We start from the raw sequence: 21,407 nt of genomic DNA, 5'->3' as shown, positions 1-21,407 counted from the left end.
GGAATCTGACTTCAGGGTGCAAAAACACGCGTTTCTCCACAAGAGGGAGACCAAGCCTGCTTGTAAAAACTCATTTAATTTAAATGCGCCTCACTGGACTCATCTGGGTTTATTCTTATTCTCATTAATACGATGAATTACTGTTTTGATAGGCCCTCGCGTCTAAACTGCTACAGTCGCTCATTTAGTTTGGAGCATAAAAAGGAAGGAGACTGTTTGTAGCTTCGGGCAAGGCATGGTTAAGTTTTCAGTGGGAGGCAGTCAGCTGATTGGCTCTGGCTGTTCATGTGTTGTGATGACAAATCATCCAGTTAAACAGATAAAGCAGGTTTTTTTTTTTAAATATTATTTTACACAGGGGAACGGCATCTGACGAGAAAACCGTGTAACTTATTATAAGTTTAATACGTTTTATTCTGTGGAATAAATGCGACAGCATCATACAAGTGAGAAATCTGACGTTTATTGGAGCTTTAAAGCACAGAGCCCGGATATCCCAAACACAAAGAAAGCTCACATTTCATGCATTGCATTTCAATTCTTCAGGATTTTTTGTGAGTCCAAAATGTAATGTACATGAAAGAACACGAAACTAAAGACTTCTAAACTTTAAATAAATAAATAAATAATCCACAAGCTAACAAGGATAAAACAACAGAGCGATTTTAAACAAAATTATACTGTTTGTCTCAAACTATATAAATGTAGTATACTATATGAATACTATCCTATATAAGTACGTAAATACGATAAAAATACTCCAAAAGCAAACTAAATTCAAATCAAATGGCCACTGAGGCACTCATGACACATAAGACGGTGTTTATTTATCTCACATATGGAAATTTTTCCTTGTCACAGTTGTGCTGAATTAGACAAGAATATATACAAAAAAACAACAATATCAAATTTCAAAGAATATACAAAATATACAAAAAAATAAAAAAAAAATAAGAGCACACTGGAAAATATATAGAGGAAAATAGAAATATAAGGATATGGTGTATATGCAGTGTGGAATGGGAATTCGAAATGCTAATAATTGATAATATAATATAGTTTCTAAGATTTTAAAATATAGACAGTGGGGTAGCTTGTGCATTCGAGGATGTAAATCACGCAGGGATTGACAAAAAAAAAACTCATTTGTCCAGACAAACAAATGACTTTTGGCGTGGTTTATTTCCACTAGCATAGAGAGGGGAAAAAAAACAACAATGGCTTCTGCTGCCTCTTTCACCTGGTGTGCGTGATACCTTCAAAATAAAAGTATTAACAAGTAATCAAAATGAACAGAAATGCTAATAAACCTACTTTAAGTCTAATCTTGAACCTAAACAAAAGAAAACAAACGAGTAATATTAAAAGATTACAAAAGAATAACAAATAGCTCCGACAAAAATAAAAAATAATTAATAAATACTTTATAGACGGGTATATTTTTAAGTGAAATGTTAACTTTAAAAACAGTAGCCAAAAAACAAGAACAAACAAACAAAGTACGTACGTCCACGCTAGGCTGTTGTTTTCCACTGGGGGAAAAATATATATATATATATGTATAAAGCCGAGTCTGATGGCCCCCCATGTCCCAGTTGTTCGCCGTGAGAAAGAAGAAGAAGAAGAAGAAGAGAAGAAGCCCCCACCCGTCCCGTCGTGTTTGCCATTACCCGGAGGAGCTGTTTGAAGAGTGGGACGGAGAGGGAGCTAGAGTCTCTTCTCCAGCTCCAGCTGCCATCCTACTCCTGCTCCTCCCCCTCGTCCTCCTCCTTCTCCTCCTCCTCCTCCTCCTCCTCCTCCTCGACCAGAACCACTTCTCTTTCTCATCACATCCAGAGGTAAATAAGCTAGATTCACCAGTAACAGCCTCCTCTCGGGCAGACTGTTTTGTCTTCCTGCTTGTTTCCGCCTGGTGGACAGGTAGTACGCCGCCGACACAGACGTTGGGAGCCGTTAGCGAAACCAGCCAAGGGGGTAATTCTGATTTGTGATGAGGTCTTTTCGCTTTGTACCCCTGCCTCCTTAGCGTCGGGTCGGGGTCGTTACGCTTCCCGAGGCAAGTCCGAGGTCCACTTTTTGTGAGCTAGAGATGCGTCGGAGGAGGCCACAGCGACCGTGGGGTTGAAATATAAAACAATGCCCGACCCGTGTGGTGGAAAAAGAGCAATACGGGGCGAGCGAGCCGCGGCTAGCCGGCTTTGATGCACTCCTCCCGGTGATGCTAGCTAGGGCAAGTTCCCGATAAGGCTACACCTAGCCACCTAGCATACATTAGCTACATCTCCAGTTGTTGCTATCCGGCTAACCGCGAGTAGATTTTAGTCACTTTCACAGCCGTCGTTTCGCCCCTCGTCCTCCTAGCAAGACTCTAAAACACCATAATAGTAACAACGTAGTAGTAATGCAGTCGCAGCTGTTGTCAGGATAAGCTAATGTCGTTGTTAAAGGCTCGGACTGTCCCGGGAATCTGAACTGACACTGTAACAAAAGGAAGAATTTGCCACAGCTAACTGTTGTGTAAACGGTGTTTTGGTTTTCGTTTTGTACGTGTTTCAGTAGCCGAACGGCGCGTGAAAGCTAGGTTAGATATGCAAACACACACACACACACAAGATACAATCATTTCAGCTTTATATAATTAATGGTGTCATTTTTGTCAGTGTCGTGTAATTGCAGTGCAGATCATTGTTGATTGCCTGTTGTGTTTTCGAACATGCCACTGTTAGCAGGTTGAAATTTCACCAGGAGCAAGATGGGTTTTTTTTTTTTCGCTCTCACCAGAACCTTAAATCAATGAGTGATAAAGACATGCCCCTGCTTGCTGTAGGGCTTGTATAAACTATGCCCATCAGAGGTGCAGTTGGGCTGGCACAGTAATAATGCCCAATCATTCGTAATCCTGATATGATTAGTGCTGCATATGATGGTGTCCATCTTTATCCAGAGTGACTTTTGACACTTCTTTTTTTTTTTGTTTTATTTTTGCAGGACTTTGGAGATGTGACGAATAGGAAGAGACTGGTGATATTGAGCAGCCTGTGCATTGACACGACCTCTTGACCTCATCTTCAGCATGAATGGTGACATGCCTCATGTTCCCATCACTACTCTTGCTGGAATTGCTAGCCTAACAGACTGTAAGTGCAACATCGTCCCTCTAAAGCCTAAACACTGACATTCAAACGCAGATGAGGTCAAACTAAGGATTACCTGGCTGCCAAGCAGCCTGAAATGGACTGGGCAGGAGCGAAGTGCTAGTAACTGTAATGCTTATCACTAGTGGTGATTTCAGGGCAGGCAGATGGGCAGTGGCTTATGTTTTCTGAAGATGGCAGGCTGTAGGCATAAGGCTTCAAAACCGGGTTTTAATGTAAGAAAACAGAATAAATATATATATAAAAAAGACATCATGCATTTCACAAACGTATAATTCATAGCAGAATTCGGGGATGTGTTTACATTAGATTATAGAGGTGTATGAATGTAAAAATCTCTGGACATTGCCATATATTTAGAACATGGTTACAGAATTTTTATGATCAAATGTTGAGGCCCTGATTTGGTTGTTCTCATTAGAAATATTGTAAATATTAAAAAGGGAGTAAAATAAAAGCATTCTGAAGTTTGTGCATATGTTTTATTTTACTTACTTACTTATCTAAGTACATTTATGGTAAAAATAGATTTAAGCATCAGTTAGCACAGACGGTAAATAAGCTGCATAGTCTCATTTAAATAGTCTAAATTTTAAGTCCTTGCATACGGAAATACTTTCTCATCAACAATCTTACGTGATCATTTCTTTTCTTCTTAATCTAATTCCTCTTGCAATCATCCTTTCAGTGTTGAACCAGCTGCCTTTGCCTTCTCCTCTCCCTGCCACCACTGCTAAGAGCCTGCTCTACAATGGGAGGATCTCCGAAGAGGTCAGCAGCCTCCTGGTGTGTCACGATGAGAATTTGGTGACTCAGCTGGCGCACAGCCTTAACCAGGTCTCCACCGAACACATGTAAGTACCGCCCCCTTATTTTGTGCACTTTTCTGCAGTATAAATGAGGACAGCACTCAAGCAGTTAGTGTGAAATGCTTGCTATGGTGGTCTAACGTATTTATGAATTGGATGGAAATCGTTAGGAGACTGTGATTGGCAGGAGTGGTGGTTGAAAGGCTTCTCCAAGTGTCTTTTCACTTAGGCCCCCTAGACCATATCACGGTCTGGTTAGTCAGAATTGGTAAGCGCTAGCCGTGAAAGGGCAGAACACATTACGCGAGGGAGTAACTAAACTATTCTTTTGTTTTTGTTTGTTTTCCAGAGAGTTGAAGGACAACTTGGGGAACGATGAACCCGAGGGTGACATGCCAATGCTTTTACAAACTCTGCTGTCCAGGGACCCCAAAATCTTCAGGGACAAAAGTATGCTAACCCTGTGCAAGGTTTGGGGTGGGAGTGCATGCTCTGTCCTTCGTTGCACCCTTTGTATGTGCTCTAATTGCTTATTGGCTTGAGCATTTTCTGGGTCAGATCCACTATTTGCCTAATCACCACACTAATGTGATTCAAGTTTCTGACATTAATAACTTAGCACCTGTGACCACATACGTGTCCACGGAGGGATGCATAAACAGGAAACCAAATACAGTTTTAAAATACTTTACTACATTTGTTTTGTCACAACACAACATTTACATAAACATTTTCATATTCATTTAATGAGTTTTGTTCAGAAAAGCCTTTTAGTTTCATGATGAGCAGCAATAGCCTACAATTGCACATAAGTATGGTGGTAATAGTATGTAGTATGCCTACAAACTAACCAGCTACAGAAAAAAAAAGAGGCGTTGCATGCAGTGTGTGCACTGCAGCGTTCAGAGTGCTTCCAACGGTGAGATGGGCAGTAGTCAGAAAACTAAACCACAAGCGTTTGTGGTAGTGACCACACTCACTTCCCATTAAGACATATAATCAAGGACCTTTTATTAATACTGATACGCAAGCCTGACTAACCAGCAGACAAAACATGTCGGTGTAGTGTTATTCATGCCAGTAGTAGCACCTTTTGTTCCAGTGAATTGCTATTTCAAAGTTCTCACTTCAATGTGCTCAGACGTCATCCGACACAACGTACATACTTATGTAAACCCTCGCCATTTTCCTACAAGTACAACTTCCTTCTTCGTCACTTTGAACTCCGAATACGCTTTGTAGTGATTGAAGATTGAACTTGGAATGCTGTAAAAACAGTTTGTTTTGTGTACAGCCTCATAATTGTGTCTAATTATGCTAGTACCGTATTGTGAAACCATGCTCTGTCTAATGCAAACACCAACACACAAGGAAATGAAACTCAGAAATGACCACAGAGTTGAATAAAGACTTTCATGACACATGGTTAAGAGAAGAAAAGAAGTTATGATTCATATTACTGTGTAAAGGATAGATTTACACGGAAAATTGCAAATGTTAAACGTCTTTGTATTCTTATCTCTTAGGTGTAATGCAGCAGCCAGTGATGCAACAGTATAAGATATCTCAGAATCAGGTCCATGGGAGTCCAGCATCAAATTATCAGCAAACCTCTGTCCCTCAAAGCCCCTCTGGGTAAGGCAAATTTCTGTCGTTCTGTTGAGGAAGGAGAGGCATCTGTACCTGTATTAAGATTGCTTTTACCCCTTTTCACAGGTGCTTTACATCCCCGCAGTCTGCGTCAGGTACTCGATATGTACCCCAGCAGAACAGCCCAATACCTAGTCCCTATACCCCTCAGAGTCCTGCAGACTACATGCAGTACAATCCACCCACTTATTCTCAACACCAACAGCAAGGTGAGTACAAAGTCTGGTCAGGAATGTCATTAGATTCATGTCGCACCTCTGTAATGAATGACAATAAATAGCAAGCTAGAAAAGCAACCTTTGAATCTTCAGTTCGCGTGCAGGTGACTGTATATTTCATTTATTTTTTTGTTTCAGTTGGTAGTGGTGTGAGAAATATCCATGACAGCAAAGTCTCTGGACAGCTATCGAGTAATTCATCTAATCATAACGCGAGGCTAGGCTCAGATGAACACTACATAAACGTGGCTCACAGACTGGGAAATGAGGTAATGGAGAGAATCAACTTATCCCGAACCGGCCCTCGGTAGACACCACTGCTTAAAAGTAATGATGAATGTCTTATGCGCCAACAGGAGAATGACTCCTCGATGAAGGCAGCTGCATATTCAGTTAAATCACCACATTCCGAGTGTTCCCCTTCTGGGGGTGAAGAGACTGCAAGAGGTATGCTTCCTTAGCGACACGTTCACTTTTATTCATTTCTGCGATTCCTCCTGTGCCGAGGTGTGTTCTCTGGTGCTCACTTGCCCTTCTGTTTATTTGTGTTTCAGTAGGGTCCAGGCCTCCCCTCATCATGCAGTCACCTCCACCTGATGTGTCACGAAGCGCGGCACCCCTCCTTACCTCAGCTGACCGAAAAAAGAAACACAAGGATAGGAGTAAAGAAGAAAGCGAACAGATAGACCAGCATGCCTTGTATGACATAGTTAGTTCTCCATCAAAAGACTCTGCCAAGCTGACATTAAAACTCTCCCGGGTGAAGATGGATCAGTCACAGGAGCTGCCCCCCGGTGCACACATGGACTCGGACCATGAAACGGTCATGATGAATAATAACGATAATCAGTTGTCGAGGACTGCTCAGGACTTTTCTCACAAGTTAGGAGCTGAGGAACAGACAAACTGTCAGCAGGTCGGTGTTCAGCCAAACAGTGGGGTCGTGTTCGACGACGCCGAGATAGACGCCATTGCAGAGATCGAGAGAATAGAACGCGAGTCAGCCAGTGAGAGAGAGCGATGGTCTAAAGAAGTCCAGGATAAAGGTGAATATCTTTGCGTCTGCATTTGCTATAGTCCTTCTTGCACGTTTTCATACCCCAAGTTTGTTTATGTTTGTAGAGTAGCTCATCTACAGTGTTATTTCTCATTGCAGACAAGCCGCTGAAGAAACGAAAGCAAGACTCGTATCCTCAGGAACCCGGAGCCGAGTCGACCGAGGGACCTACTGTACACAGTGTCAGCAAGCTGACACCCAAGAAGACGAATGCTCCAAGTAACGGTGCCAGTCGGCCTGCTTTGATGGTCAGTATTGATCTACAGCAAGCGGGGAGAATAATACGACAGCCTGTAGTGGTCCTGGATGCACAGCCGTTGTGTGAGGGTCAGCTACACTGTCCGAAGCCAAACGCAGACGGAAAGGTGAATAAAGTCGTCGAAAACAGGCCTGGGATCATCAAACAGCACGGCGACACCACAGAGAAGTCTGGCTCGGACGGCCAACCGGAAGAACCCAAACAGAAGCAGGAAAGCCGGCGTGAATCAAAACACAAGCATGACAGCAAAGGTGACAGCGGTAGGGGACACGCGGACGACAGACAGCCAGAAACTCCCCGGAAACACGACAAACATTCAGACTCGCGCCACAGAGAGGAAAAGAACCACAACAACAGTGTCAGCGGACTTGAGACTCCAAAAACCAAGAGCAAGGGCGAACGTAACTCCGGACATGGAGAAGACAAAGGCAGGGATAGAGAAAGGGATAAGAACACGGACAGGCAGAGAGACAGAGACAAACACAGAGACAAAGACAGAAACAAAGACAGGGACAAAGATAGAGAGAGAATTAAAGAAAGAGATAAAGATAGAGAAAAGGATAAAGACAGAGAAAAAGTTAGAGAAAAGGATAACGATAGAGAAAAGGGTAAAGACAGAGAAAAAGTTAGAGAAAAAGATAACGATAGAGAAAAAGATAAAGACAGAGAAAAAGATAGAGACAAAGATAAAGACAAAGAAAGAGAAAAGGATAGAGACAAAGTTAGAGACCGGGAGAAAGGCAAAGATCGAGATAAAGACAGGGAGAGGAAACACAAATTGTCGAGAGAAAACTGCAACAGAAGCTCGCCTGACCGCGATCCCAAACATGACAGCCCAAGAACGAAGCAAGATGGAAGCAGAAAGTCGGCTGACCTCAATGGCCGACAAAAGACCGGCAGCTCCGGCCTCCAAACTCCCCAAAATAAGGAACAGAGGATGAGCGGGGGTGGCAACGTCAGCTGCCCAGCTGGAAACAAACGGCAGTCTACTGAGGCAAAACTGTGCGAATTCCCTTCATACCTGCTGGGCGGCAAGTCAGGAAGCTTCAAGAACTTTGTGATTCCTAAATTGAAACGAGACGGAAAAGAGAAAGACCCCCAACCGAGCAAAGCGGCAGACGCTTGGAGCGAACCGCTAGTAAGGCTGGAGAGAGTGTCGCTGGTGGAGAACCTAAACAAAGGAGCCAAGCCTGTTGTTGTGCTTCAGAAACTCAGCATTGATGAGGTGAAAAAGATGATGAAGGAAAGCAAGAATGAACACAGCTCCAAATTCAAGAACTGGTCCTCCTCTGACAAATCAGCAAGAGGTACGGTGTACTTTTTTCGTGCATTGTGCTGGATGTGCACTTGCTATTTGTTTTTGCATTTATTAGAAAGGTACAGAAAACTCAAGGGGATGGATATATGCAACTTTAATCTAATTTTAACTACTGTCTTGGGAATCATTGTTACCAAAGTCACTAATTAAAAAGAACGGTCCTTGATTTCTGAACTGTTTGATCGTTTGAAGTATAGCTGAAAGCTCGCTCACCTCTTGTGCTTACAGAGATGTCAAACAAGCGAAGGCACAGTATGATTAGTAAGAAATCCAAATATGCGGAATTGGACTCAGACGATGATGACGACAACTCTGGCGATGAGTGTGAGTATTAAACCATTAAATCCTAAAATCTGTCAGATGGCCAAATATATCGCCGTTATTGCATGTTACGCGTTTGCGTGTATTACATACATGTATAATTGTCTGTAAATTGTTACAGCTGCACGGAAAAAGCACAAGAAAGACCACGACAAGACCTGGAAGTGCGAGGAGAAGAAAGGTTCTGGAGGTCTTCATAATGCTCGCCGGGGGTCTGGTAGCCGCCATCGTGAATCTGATGAAGACGCTCCGGCACCAAGCCTGAGTGATGGTGGGGCTTCTTGGTTTGGGGACAGTGTGTGGACTGTGTTTTCAAACCTCCAAACTCAGAGCCATCATGTTAGCTTGTTTGTCCAAGAGAAACCTACTGAATTTGGAGGTCACGGTCGCGGCTGTGGTCGCGCAGAACATGTTTTTGACCATAGTTAAGCTAATGAACGTGCCAACTCAGGAACACTATTGGAGAATTGCACCAAACTTCGCTCCAACATCTGCTTGAATGCAAAGATGAGCCCTTTAAAATTGGTTTGGTTGTCACACAAATGTTTGATGGGGTGAAATTAAGAAATTAACATCATGATGCAAAAAATATCATAAGTAAGACACTATAGCTTCTACTACTGAATTTAAGTATTTGTTAAGTATCTGCGCATGGGGAAAAAAACTTGACAAATATTATTGTTTCAGATTTCAGATTATCGTCCATTAGGGTAACTCGATTACAACATCCCAGTCTTTCTCTATTAAATAACGACTGATTGAGAGTTGGTTGCTGTTGTCATCGGGATTTGGCTAATGTTGTTGCGGTGTTTTGTTTTTGTTCAGTCGCCAGAAAACTGAAGAAAAAGGAGAAACATAAAAACAGGAAGCTGTACGATTCCAAACTGACAACAGATGGTATTTATTCGTCACATTCACCTCTAGTATAAAACTAATGGATTTAATTAGAATATAAAAACAGCTATGGTTTGTTCTAATAATTCACTGTACTTTTAATTTAACAGAAAAGCTGGAGTCTTCCACATATAAGAGGTTTGCAGCCAGTGTGGATAACATACTTGAGAACCTTGAGGACGTAGACCTCACGGCCACAGGTGAACATAAAGAGCTCCACGCTGTCCAAACTTATAGATCTATATTGTTTTAAGTGGAGAAATTTATGAATTTGTTCCCTCAAACAGATGATGACGAGATACCTCAGGAGCTCCTACTTGGAAAGCAGCAGTTGAGTGAGCTAGGCAGTGATTCTGCCAAGATAAAAGCTATGGGCATCTTTAAAAAGGTAAGTGTTCTTAGGGCAGATTTTTAAACTCTTGTAAAGATGTTATTAAAGTAACCATCCATCCTCTTGCTCCACAGTTTTCATCTGATAAACTGGTGAAAATTTTGAATATCCTGGAGAAGAACATTCAGGACAGCGTCACTCTTTCCACATTAATAAACCACGTAAGTTGTCAGCCTGATATTTTTGGCATCGCGGATATTAAAAATGCAGAAAGGCTGTTTCTTTAATTTCTCTTAACAACTCGTTTGAAGGATAATGATTCCATGGATGAGGAGCGATTGTGGCGTGACCTTATTATGGAGCGGGTGACCAAATCTGCCGATGCCTGTTTGACTGCGCTCAACATAATGACATCTCCACACATGCCCAAAGCAGTCTACATAGAGGACGTGATTGAGAGGGTGCTGCAGTTCACCAAGTTCCACCTTCAAAACTCTGTGTACCCTCAGTACGACCCGGTCTACAGAGTGGATCCCCACGGAGGTTAGCCATGCTTTTAACCTGTTTTTCTAAGCTGTGTCAAGATAACAGATACCTTGATCCCTGGGCGGATAAATTCAATAATAACAAAAATAGAAACAAAGAAGAAGATGCATAAATAAAAATGTGACGGCAAAAATATAGTATTTGCAATAATCTTGATTTCCATTAGTTATTTTTGTGCTTGCAAAATCATTTCATAAACATCTACAGATGAGTCAGAAAGCATCTTCAGAGCCTTCAGGCTTTCATTCCTTATTTTAATGCTCTTCAGCTGAAGTTGAGGCCTAAGGAAGAGTAAAAAAAATTAGAAGGGGAACAACATTTTTTGAGAAAAAGGTCAAAATTTTGAGAATAAAGTCTATGGGCAAATGGGGACACGCTCCTGGAGTTTATGTCCCTCCTTCAGTGGACAACAGCATGTGACAATATCCAGGCCACTGTTGACATGCAACAGTCAATATAATATGTCAGTCCAATACATATAATATATCAATATATCATGAAAAAATTCTTAATATTGATTATTAATTAAGCCCCGATACTCTTCCGTGGAGTATCAGCGGTACTATGCGCATGTGGTACTGCAAGGTTTAAAGGTCTACTTTCTACTTTTTTCTCAAAATTTCAACTTTATTCTTGAATTTTGTCTTTATTCTCTGAATTTTGACCATTTTCTCGAAATTTCAACTTTTTCCTCGAGATTTCAACTTTTTTGTCAAAGTGCACGATGGAAAAAAAAATCTACCTCTTCTAATTTTTTTCTCATGGGTGGCCCTAATACTCTTCCATAGAGGCCTATTTGATTTTTTTTTTCTTTTTTTTAAATAAATTTCTTTCACATTTGAATACATTGCTTGAACAGCTGAAACAATTGTTTTGCATCTACTCTAATTTTCATTTTCTCCTTCCTCATCCAGGTGGCATCTACACTTCAAAGTCTAAGAAGGCCAAGGGCTCCACCCACAAACAGAAGGTGGTAGTCATGCTCTACAACAAAGTGTGTGATATCATCAGCAACATGTCGGAGCTCCTCGAGATCCAGCTTCTCACTGACACCACAATTCTCCAGGTGCGACTCTGAATGTCTTGCCTTGCGTCACTCACATCTGTGGCCTCACTTCACCTTTGACTGTTGAACCCTGTTGTATCTGACTGGTTTTGTGCCCACATTTCAGGTGTCCACCCTTGGTATCACACCCTTTTTTGTGGAGAACGTCAGTGAACTGCAGTTATGTGCCATCACACTAGTGACAGCAGTAAGCTAGCATTGCTTTATTTTTTAAATGGATCCAGTTGTGTATTTTGATGCCACGCTCGTGCGTGACGTCCACTTGTGTGTTTTAATTTAGAGCTTTGCTTTTTGCTCTCCCCTAGGTGTTTTCTCGCTACGAAAAGCACAGGCAGCTCATTCTTGAAGAGATTTTTACCTCCTTGGCTAGACTGCCTACTAGTAAACGCAGCCTCAGGAACTTTAGGTAAGCACAACGAGAATAAAGCGAAACAACATAAAACGGCTGAAGTCTCGTGCGCTGCTCAGCCGACCTAAGGATACTGATGCTTCGTACTCCACAACAGGCTAAACAGCAGTGACTCAGATGGAGAACCCGTGCACATCCAGATGGTTACGGCCCTCGTTCTTCAGCTCATCCAGTGTGTGGTTCACCTTCCCTCTGAGAGAGAGACGGAGGAGGAGCACAATAAGAAGGTAACCGCTGAGGATTTAACAGATTTTAAAGCCACCTTTACCTGGAAAATAAGTAATTAATTGGATAATGAGTGTTATTTTTGGTGTGTTTCACGTGTTTTCTTTCTAGGTGGATAAAGATGTCTTTATTACAAACTCTTATGAAACTGCCATGAGGACAGCCCAGAACTTCCTGTCAGTCTTTCTCAAGAAGTAAGTCATTACTTTATGCGTACCTGATCTTTGTTGTCTAGTCGGTAATCTGTATCATAAAATAATACTGTCTTCCCTGTTTTTCAGGTGTGGCAGTAAACAGGGAGAGGAGGATTACAGGCCTCTGTTTGAGAACTTTGTTCACGACCTGCTGTCCACAGTCAACAGACCAGAGTGGCCTGCAGCCGAACTGCTGCTCAGTTTGCTGGGCCGGCTCTTGGTGAGTAACATTGTTCGCTCCCAAGCTGTGCCACCCCTCGCTCATCACTGGTGTCTCCAGCGAGGGAAAGCTGCTGACGTTTGATTTCTCCTCCATATCTCGTGTCCCAGGTGCACCAGTTCAGTAACAAGCAGACAGAAATGGCACTCAGGGTGGCGTCGCTGGACTACCTTGGCACCGTTGCCTCTCGTCTGCGTAAAGATGCTGTCACCAGCAAGATGGACCAAAGGGCTATCGACCGCATTCTCAAAGAGGTAGATTAGACGATCACAGAGTCAGATAATGTATGTAAACTAAGTGACGGAACTTCTTCTGAAACACTCTTCGTCTGTTTGTCTCCTTACAGACCTCAGGTGCTGATGAGGTGCAGCAACTCCAGAAGGCTTTGCTAGACTACCTGGAGGAGAACATTGAGACAGATCCATCTTTAGTGGTAAGAGAAGCTCTAATAGTTGAGAGTGACATGAGGATATTGTGGACGGTCGTTGACTAAAGTATGCCTTAACGCATCTCAACATTATTCCATCACGTGTGTTTTCTCCAGTTTGCCAGGAAGTTTTACATCGCCCAGTGGTTCAGGGACACTACAAGTGAGGTAGAAAAAGCGATGAAGTCCCAAACAGATTATGACGAGGACTCGAGAGATCTGCATCATTCCAAGGATATTGATTCGACCGGGGAGATTATGCAGAGGGCAGAGGCACGGAAGAAGTTCCTCCGCAAGGTCATCAAGACGTCGCTATCACATTTGAGTTCTCTGAGGTAAATGCTGCTGAACTCTGGATCGCCGCACTAATTTGCTGTTTGACTTGTTCTCCTTCATTCTGATCCTCTTGACGTTTCTTTCAGGATGAACTCTGACACAGTAGACTATGAGGACTCCTGTCTGATTGTCAGATATCTGGCCTCCATGAGGCCATTTGCACAGAGCTTTGATATTTATTTATCACAGGTAAGATGATTAATTCAACACAAACATGACAGTGTATTCTGTCAAATGGGCTGATGTTTTTTTTTTGTCTCTTTTACCTCAATATAGATTCTGAGAGTTTTGGGTGAGAGCGCCATCGCAGTCAGAACTAAAGCCATGAAGTGTCTGTCTGAGGTAGTGGCTGTGGATCCGAGCATTCTGGCACGGGTAAGTCATCGGTCGTCACATTGAACAGACTTGTTAATCAATCCGGTTCTCTACACAGGCAGTGCACAGAGTTGCGTCTTGAAGATTCTGTACACATGTAAATGCAGCTTGGAGCATCATTTTACACTTCATGTCTTGTTTTCTGTGTTTTAATTACACTGTAATCGCTCGCAGCGTGTTGTGCTCTGGTTGCTTCCGAGATGCAGGCGATATACAAGTCAATGCTGTACCTGAACGCCTCATGCACAAACATCAACAAAGCACCAGATTTCCTAACGCTCGTCGTTCTTCACCTTGACTTTTGGCTGTTATATGATGTGCTTTTACAGACAGTTTTTTTTTGTAGTGTTCATCTGTGCCTCTTTAATCTCCGGTATTTGTTTCCCAGCTGGATATGCAGCGCGGGGTTCATTGTCGCCTCATGGACAACTCCACCAGTGTGCGAGAGGCAGCCGTGGAACTCGTCGGACGTTTTGTGCTAAGTCGACCCGAGCTCATCGAGCAGTACTATGACATGCTCATCGAGAGGATATTGGTAATTTATTAATCTATTTACTTCTCCGCTGTTTGGCATTATAATTTGAGTTTGTGAAAATCTATCACAAAGAAGATTCATGCTTTGCTCTTGAACATTGCGAACTATGATCAAAATATTCAAGAAAAGGGCAAGAGTACAGCTCAGATTAAATCGTGTCTTTGTCCCAGTGCCACCATTTCTATTCATTCGTAACGAATGTGCACATTTTTCATTTCCATTCTGAGGAATCGGTCACAAAATAGGCACTTCGCTTCTGTTTATATCGAGCTGTCTCTTTGTCTCCGCACAGGACACGGGTATCAGTGTGAGAAAAAGGGTCATTAAGATCCTGAGGGACATTTGTCTGGAGCAGCCAGACTTCCACAAGATCACCGAGATGTGTGTGAGGATGATCCGGAGGGTCAACGACGAAGAAGGGATCAAGGTTTGTGTTTATTTTTACATGGACGTCTTTTACAGTGGATCTCGGAGCTCATGTGTACCAAACATTTTTTTTTCTTTGCAGAAACTGGTGAATGAGACGTTCCAGAAACTCTGGTTCTCCCCGACACCTGGTCACGACAAAGATGCCATGACGAGAAAGATCCTAAACATCACAGATGTGGTGCGTAGACTTCAGAAAAACAATTTCTGTGCCATCGTTCAAATCGTTCAGACGTTTTGGTTTTTGACGTGATCTCACGATCTGATTCGCGTTTTGCTTTCATGCCAGGTGTTGGCATGCAAAGATACAGGCTACGACTGGTTTGAACAGCTTCTCCAAAATGTGAGTACTTTAACTCGCGCGACTCTTAGTGTGGTTTGCGTGCGTACGTTGTCTAACGTTAAACTTTTGTTTCACTGTGATCGTTTTAGCTGCTGAAGTCAGAAGAAAATGCATCATACAAACCTGCCAGGAAGGCCTGTGTTCAGTTGGTGGACAATCTAGTGGAACATATTATAAAATATGAGGAGTCTCTTGCAAGTAAATACGTTTTGTCAGTTTCTTCACAATGCTCTTATTGTTACCGTGTTAAATATTACCCTGTGCGAAATAACAATGTTTTGTCTGTTTCAGGCTGTGAGGACAAAGGCGTCATCTCAGGTCGTCTGGTAGCGTGCATCACCACCCTCTACCTATTCAGCAAAATTAGAGCACAGTTAATGGTCAAACATGCAATGACTATGCAGCCCTACCTGACCACCAAGTGCAATGTAAGTACCCTTTTATTTCTCGTCGTGTGAGTTTATTTTTTTAAATGGTTTCATGTAGGTTTTTGCGTTCGTTTGTTGAGGCTGGTACCGACAGGACAGAAATCAACAATAGTAGTGTGTATGTTATTAAGTAGGACCACCTAGTGGCAGCAAAAGGAAAACGCAGTTGTTCAGCACACGCCGCATAAACTCGTTCTCTTTCAGACCCAGAATGACTTCATGGTGATATGCAACGTGGCCAAGATCCTGGAGCTGGTCGTTCCTCTGATGGAGCACCCAAGCGAGACTTTCCTCACCACCATAGAAGAAGATCTGATGAAGCTTATCATCAAATACGGCATGACGGTCAGTCTTCCTTACACCCCTCAAAGATTGCTCCTAAAGCAACACATCAGCACAGACTCAGACCCTGAAACTGTCACAGAGCATTTAATGTTATGATGTAATTTGTTGTGTCTGTTCCACAGGTTGTACAGCACTGCGTGAGTTGTCTTGGCGCTGTTGTGAACAAGGTTACACACAACTACAAGTTTGTTTGGGCTTGTTTTAACCGGTACTACGGTAAGGATGTATTTATAATAATTCATTTTTAAAAAATGATTTCCATTTGATTTATTAATTCATTTAAATTTTATGTTGTGGTGTGGTTGTGTGCTGCTATTAGTAAGTGGAGGTACATCACATATCTGACAAACGATTAATTCCGTGATCATTTTACAGGAGCTCTGGCAAAACTCAAGACGCAGCATCAAGAGGACCCCAACAGCTCCACTCTGGCTACTAACAAACCCACTCTCCTGCGCTCGCTGTTCACCGTGGGGGCTCTTTGTCGACACTTTGATTTTGACCAAGAAGATTTCAAGGGCGCCAACAAGGTAAAAGCTGGTTTTTAGCCTAAATGTTGCCCGTATAATGTAATATTGTGATAGCTGACTCTTCCTGTCGCTTCTTGTCTCTCAGATTGTCATAAAGGACAAAGTGTTGGAGCTTCTGCTGTACTTCACCACTCATGAAGACGAGGAGGTGCAGATCAAGGCCATCATAGGTCTAGGTACGCGGCTCACTCTAATATGTTATTAATTATTTTGCCTTTAACTTGGGCTGTAACTGTCTGTACTGACGTCTTTATTTCAAACATTTCCACTTCATCCAGGGTTCCAGTTCATCATGCACCCAGAGCTCATGTTTGTGCAGGAAGTGAAGGTTCTGTATAACAGCATCCTGTCGGATGAGCACAGTTTGGTCAACCTGAAGATCCAGGTGCTCAAAAACATGCAGACGTACCTGCAGGAGGAGGACTCTCGGATGCAGGAGGCTGACCGTGAATGTGAGTTTAACAAATCCATCTCTTCCGCGTCGCTCGGTAGTTTTAACCTGCATTGAACCCGTCAGTCACGTGCTGATCTTTTTTGTCTCTGCAGGGAAGAACCAAGCCAAGCAGGAGGATCTGAAAGAAATGGGTGACATCTCATCGGGCATGAGCAGCTCCATAATGCAGATTTACCTGAAGCAGGTGCTGGAGTCCTTCTTCCACTCGCAGTCCACCGTTCGCCACTTTGCCCTGAATGTCATCACGCTGACTCTCAGCCAGGGTCTCGTCCACCCTGTACAGGTGCGTTCTCAAACCCAGCACACTCTGATGATCATCATTTAGGACTTAAACGCAGTTTACAAACACGCTCTGAGCTTTTGACATCATGCAAATTATTGTGTTGTAGTGTGTGCCCTACCTTATCGCCATGGGAACAGACCCCGAGCCATCTATGAAGAACAAGGCCGATCAACAGCTGGTGGAGATTGACAAGAAATACTCAGGCTTCATTCACGTGAGTGGCTGCTGGTTTATAATTATCAGAACGGGACGTGTTGCTGTAACTAATTGCTTTCTAATAATGCACTTTGATCCTAGACTTTGTGGGTGCACTAACAATAAAATACTGGCTTTAAAGATTTAGAACTGATTGGAAGGATTTCCGATGTGGTTGTTTTATGAGTAATTTGTCCCCCGCCACAGATGAAGGCCGTCGCAGGGCTGAAGATGTCCTACCAGGTGCAACGGGCCATAAATGGATCTAAAGGCGCGGTGATCCGCGGCTTCCGTCGGGACGATTCGGACGCGGCTCTCTGCTCTCATCTCTACACCCTGGTCCGCGGCAACCGGCAACACAGACGAGCTTTCCTCATTTCTCTGCTCAACCTGTTTGACGACAGCTCTGTAAGTCTCCGGTTCCTCCGATTGATCGATGTTTCTCTTGAGATGCGTTGGGAGATACGCAGCGTACTTGTTTAATGAAAGCTTCTCGCGTGCAGCTCGTTAAAACAGTTCATCAATTTGTTGCCTGCAGAAAACAGAGGTGAACATGCTGCTGTTCATCGCCGACAACTTGGCCTGCTTCCCTTACCAGACCCAGGAGGAGCCTCTTTTCATCATGCACCACATAGACATAACTTTGTCCGTCTCTGGTAGCAACCTGCTCCAGACTTTCAAGGAGGTTGGAAGCTTTGTTCAGTTTGAATATCACTTGAGGCTGTTGGTTGTTTTGTTAATCATTAGATGAAAATCTTACTCTATGTAATCTATGTTTTCCGTGCAGTGCTTACGGAAAGAGCCCATAAGGCATGAAAAGAAGATGCAGACAAAAAAGAAGAAGAAAAAGAAGAAGAAGAAGCATTCTCGGAAGAGGAAAGGCAGCTCGGACGATGACGACGACGACGAGGAGGACGAGCAGAGCAGTAGCCAGTCCAGCAGCAGCGATGACGACGACGATGAGGATGAGGACGAGGTGGTCCACAGGCGAAAGAAGTCTGCCGTTTCTGACTCGGACTCTGACGCAGAAGGTGAGGACGCGGTGATGGACCGTCTGCCTGAAAACAGCGCTCCTCTGCTGGACTTCGCCAGCGCTTCCCAGGGAATCCTGATGTTGCTGGTGCTCAAACAACATCTGAAGAATCTGTACGGCTTCTCTGACAGGTAGGCGACATGAGAATATACCACTAGACGCAGCTTTTACCGTCGTTTTATCAGTAGCGCACCTGCAAACCTGTCGGAAGCTTAACAGAGCGCGTTGTTTGTGTTACAGCAAAATCCAGAAGTATTCGCCGACGGAGTCCGCCAAAGTATACGACAAGGCAGTGAACAGGAAATCTAAGGTGCACTTCAACCCAAGTCAGACACTGAATTACCTGAAGAACGACCTGGCCAACACAGAGCTCAGCTACGAGATCAAGAAGAATATTGTGAAGCAGTATTTGGATGTAAGCATTCGGTTTATTACATGTTATCTTGGTCTCTGGAATGTAGTCTGTCTGTAGAATGCAGTATGTTTGTGAATTTCATGTGTCCTACCTTTCATTTGTAAAGAAGATAAGGACTTAAGCCTCTTACTTTGTCTGCGGTTGTCTCTTAGTTCAAGGTACTGATGGAGCATTTCGATCGTGAGGAAGAGGAAGAGGAGGGCGAAGCAAACGCCAATGCCAGAAACAAAGCTATTAATTCGCTGCTCAGGGTTCCGAAATCCCGCAACCACAACCACAGTAATCACGCCGCTCCAGAGGAATCAGATGATGAGGACAGTGATGATGAAGATCCCCCAGCAGTAAGGATTAAAAAACAAAAAAACTCTCTGCAGATGTGAAATATTTATATAGATGAGTCCTAGATGGTGTGATCGTTCTAAAAATGGCAGCTGTTGATTCCACAGAACTTTACAGTGTGTTTTTGTTGAATATTTACATCCATATTGAAACAGGCTCACCGGGTTTCATTGTATTTGAACACACGAGCACACAACAGGAAACATTTATAAATAAAAGTTTTTTTGGCAGGAGGTGTTTAGACACCTCTTATTAATATGTAAAGCATGTTATCCATGCATGCCAAGGTTAGAAGGGAGGAAACAAAAAGATAGTGTAATATCAAACTTATTCAACACCATCAATGTTACAAGGCTGCACTATATTCTCAGCCAGGGTTGATACTAAAACCGAAAGCAAGTCTTTCAGCATTATTGAATAGGAATCAGCTTGTATCCGTCTCACTACTCTGTATTGGAGTTGTTAAGTGTTCGTGATGTTCATGATGTCCATGGCTGAGGACGGGTATTGGACAAGGACTTCATTTGACAAATTGAGTCCAAAAACAATATTAAATATTAACAAAAGGTGCGTAAGTCATTCACAATCGACCGAAAACATGACTTTTTCTTTTAAATTTGATGTTAAGACACTGAAAATCTATACTGTATTGGAAGAAAATGGTGATATATTGCCATATAGATATTTTTTCTCACCCCTATTCGTGGTCTATATTCAACATCCACCACATTAAAGTGTTTTTCTACTTTCTTTTTCACCTGACATTAGTAATTTAAATACAGGAACGGTAAATATTTCTTGTACTTTTAATATATTTTATTTCCTTTTGAATTTGGTACTTAATTTTCCTCTCTGGTATCTTATCTTAAAGCCCTATGAGCTCTACAGACCCAACCAGAAAATAAAAAACAATAGCTCCATCTAGTGGACGGAGAAGGCAATTGCTTTTATCATATTAGTACCGCAAACCAATTTTTTTCAATTATGCTTGGTGTCCGTGCATCAGTAAACATACAATAAGAATATTGCAGTATTACGCTGATTCACTTTACAGTCGCCCATAATAGACTATCAGCTATCTGCTTCTACAATCTTTACACCCATTAATCCAGACTAGATATCATGTGTAAGAGTTGCTATTTCACTATGTCTATGTAAAAAGTGACTAACAACCTGCCACTTTCATCCACAGCGAAAACCAAGGAAAGGAGGGGATTCTGCCGAGGATTCGGGTCACTTGAACGAGACGGTGGATGTAAAGGATATCATTGCCATCTGCTGCCCCAAATACAAAGACAGGCCACAGATTGCCAGGGTCATCCAGAAGACCAAGAATGGCTACAGTATACACTGGATGACCGGAACTTACTCTGGACCCTGGGTCGTGGCAAAGAAACGGGACGGTCGCAAAAAGGTGCCTTGGGTCGACAACATCAAGGAGTCAGACATTATTTACAAGAAAATCTCCTTGACAAGCGGACAAAAGCTCTCAAACAAAGTGGCACAGACGTTACGGGCGCTATATGCTGCTAAGGAGGGAACTAAGTGTTAATCAGCTGAAATTACTCAGACAACACCCCTCACAGTCCAAATCTGCAGATCAAATATGTTACATACAGAGACAGAAGTGAAGCCTCTTTAGATTTAAGGCCCTGGTGGAGGAAAAGTATTGTGAACACTGTTTAAGACATGTTTAAGTTAAACACAAGAAAAACACAAGAAGGAAATGTTTGGGAAAACATTGTGTGGGAGATCCTTCGCTGTTGTGCAGCAACTTGGTTGTTTGATTTCTTTTCCCTCCCACTGTATCATAGTTTAACTAAAAACATGTTTATATCTGAACATAATTCTGTAAAAACAAAAAAAATACAGTGAATGTTGGAAATTAGTGTATTGATGCTGTTCTTAATAAAGTGTTTTTGGAATTTAAACTAGCACCAGATGGATTTATTCACTTGACCTGAGCTCCGACAACTTTTAACGTTTTTTTTTTTTTTTCTTTTCTTCTTTTCTTGTTTTAAACATTTTGTTGTCTACCCTCACTGTGTAATGGACGATCTTTGATATAATTTATTTATGTTCAAAGCAGTGCAGTATCTGTGCCTACATTGTTTTTAATATAGATTTTGATGTTATAGAGCACAGAGCAACAAAAAAAGTGACCCCTCGATCTTCTTGTAGAACAAATACTGCAATAAATTTTTCTTACGTCTTTGTTACTTGTTCGCTCATTTTTTCACCCTTCACATCAGTGTGTGTATAGAGTATTTT

At 42.5% G+C, this 21,407-nt stretch overlaps 1 protein-coding gene across 2 annotated transcripts; it reads left to right on the top strand.

The window, feature by feature from the left end:
* Positions 1-1,671: 1,671 nt before the first annotated feature.
* Positions 1,672-21,351, top strand: LOC124996509 (nipped-B-like protein). 2 transcript variants are annotated; one of them, XM_047569612.1, is made up of 47 exons: positions 1,672-1,838; positions 2,989-3,137; positions 3,844-4,009; positions 4,314-4,414; positions 5,491-5,599; positions 5,681-5,823; positions 5,971-6,101; positions 6,189-6,279; positions 6,387-6,878; positions 6,989-8,455; positions 8,695-8,790; positions 8,909-9,058; positions 9,613-9,684; positions 9,792-9,881; positions 9,969-10,069; positions 10,147-10,233; positions 10,324-10,555; positions 11,473-11,624; positions 11,731-11,811; positions 11,930-12,030; positions 12,131-12,260; positions 12,370-12,452; positions 12,540-12,672; positions 12,783-12,926; positions 13,019-13,105; positions 13,217-13,434; positions 13,522-13,624; positions 13,712-13,810; positions 14,199-14,345; positions 14,638-14,772; positions 14,854-14,952; positions 15,061-15,114; positions 15,204-15,312; positions 15,406-15,542; positions 15,747-15,887; positions 16,010-16,103; positions 16,263-16,417; positions 16,503-16,593; positions 16,696-16,869; positions 16,964-17,154; positions 17,261-17,368; positions 17,557-17,757; positions 17,888-18,034; positions 18,137-18,513; positions 18,623-18,797; positions 18,950-19,138; positions 20,329-21,351. In XM_047569612.1, exons 2-47 carry the CDS (start codon positions 3,074-3,076, stop codon positions 20,686-20,688), a joined length of 8,007 nt encoding a protein of 2,668 aa, XP_047425568.1. In that variant the 5' UTR covers positions 1,672-1,838; positions 2,989-3,073; the 3' UTR covers positions 20,689-21,351. The 2 variants fall into 2 exon arrangements, with proteins under 2 accessions (XP_047425568.1, XP_047425569.1); XM_047569613.1 differs by having other exon boundaries at positions 1,826-1,974.
* Positions 21,352-21,407: the final 56 nt, after the last annotated feature.

This window comes from Mugil cephalus, chromosome 19 (assembly GCF_022458985.1).
Source record: "Mugil cephalus isolate CIBA_MC_2020 chromosome 19, CIBA_Mcephalus_1.1, whole genome shotgun sequence".
NCBI classification, from domain to species: domain Eukaryota; kingdom Metazoa; phylum Chordata; class Actinopteri; order Mugiliformes; family Mugilidae; genus Mugil; species Mugil cephalus.
This window is presented reverse-complemented; position numbering and strand designations above follow the sequence as displayed.

Coding starts and splice junctions, on each gene's coding strand:
- LOC124996509 (XM_047569612.1), top strand. CDS start 3,074: ATGAATGGTGACATGCCTCATGTTCCCATCACTACTCTTGCTGGAATT. Junction 5,824..5,970: donor TTCTCAACACCAACAGCAAG/GTGAGTACAAAG, acceptor TTTTTGTTTCAG/TTGGTAGTGGTGTGAGAAAT. Junction 10,234..10,323: donor TTTCCACATTAATAAACCAC/GTAAGTTGTCAG, acceptor ACTCGTTTGAAG/GATAATGATTCCATGGATGA.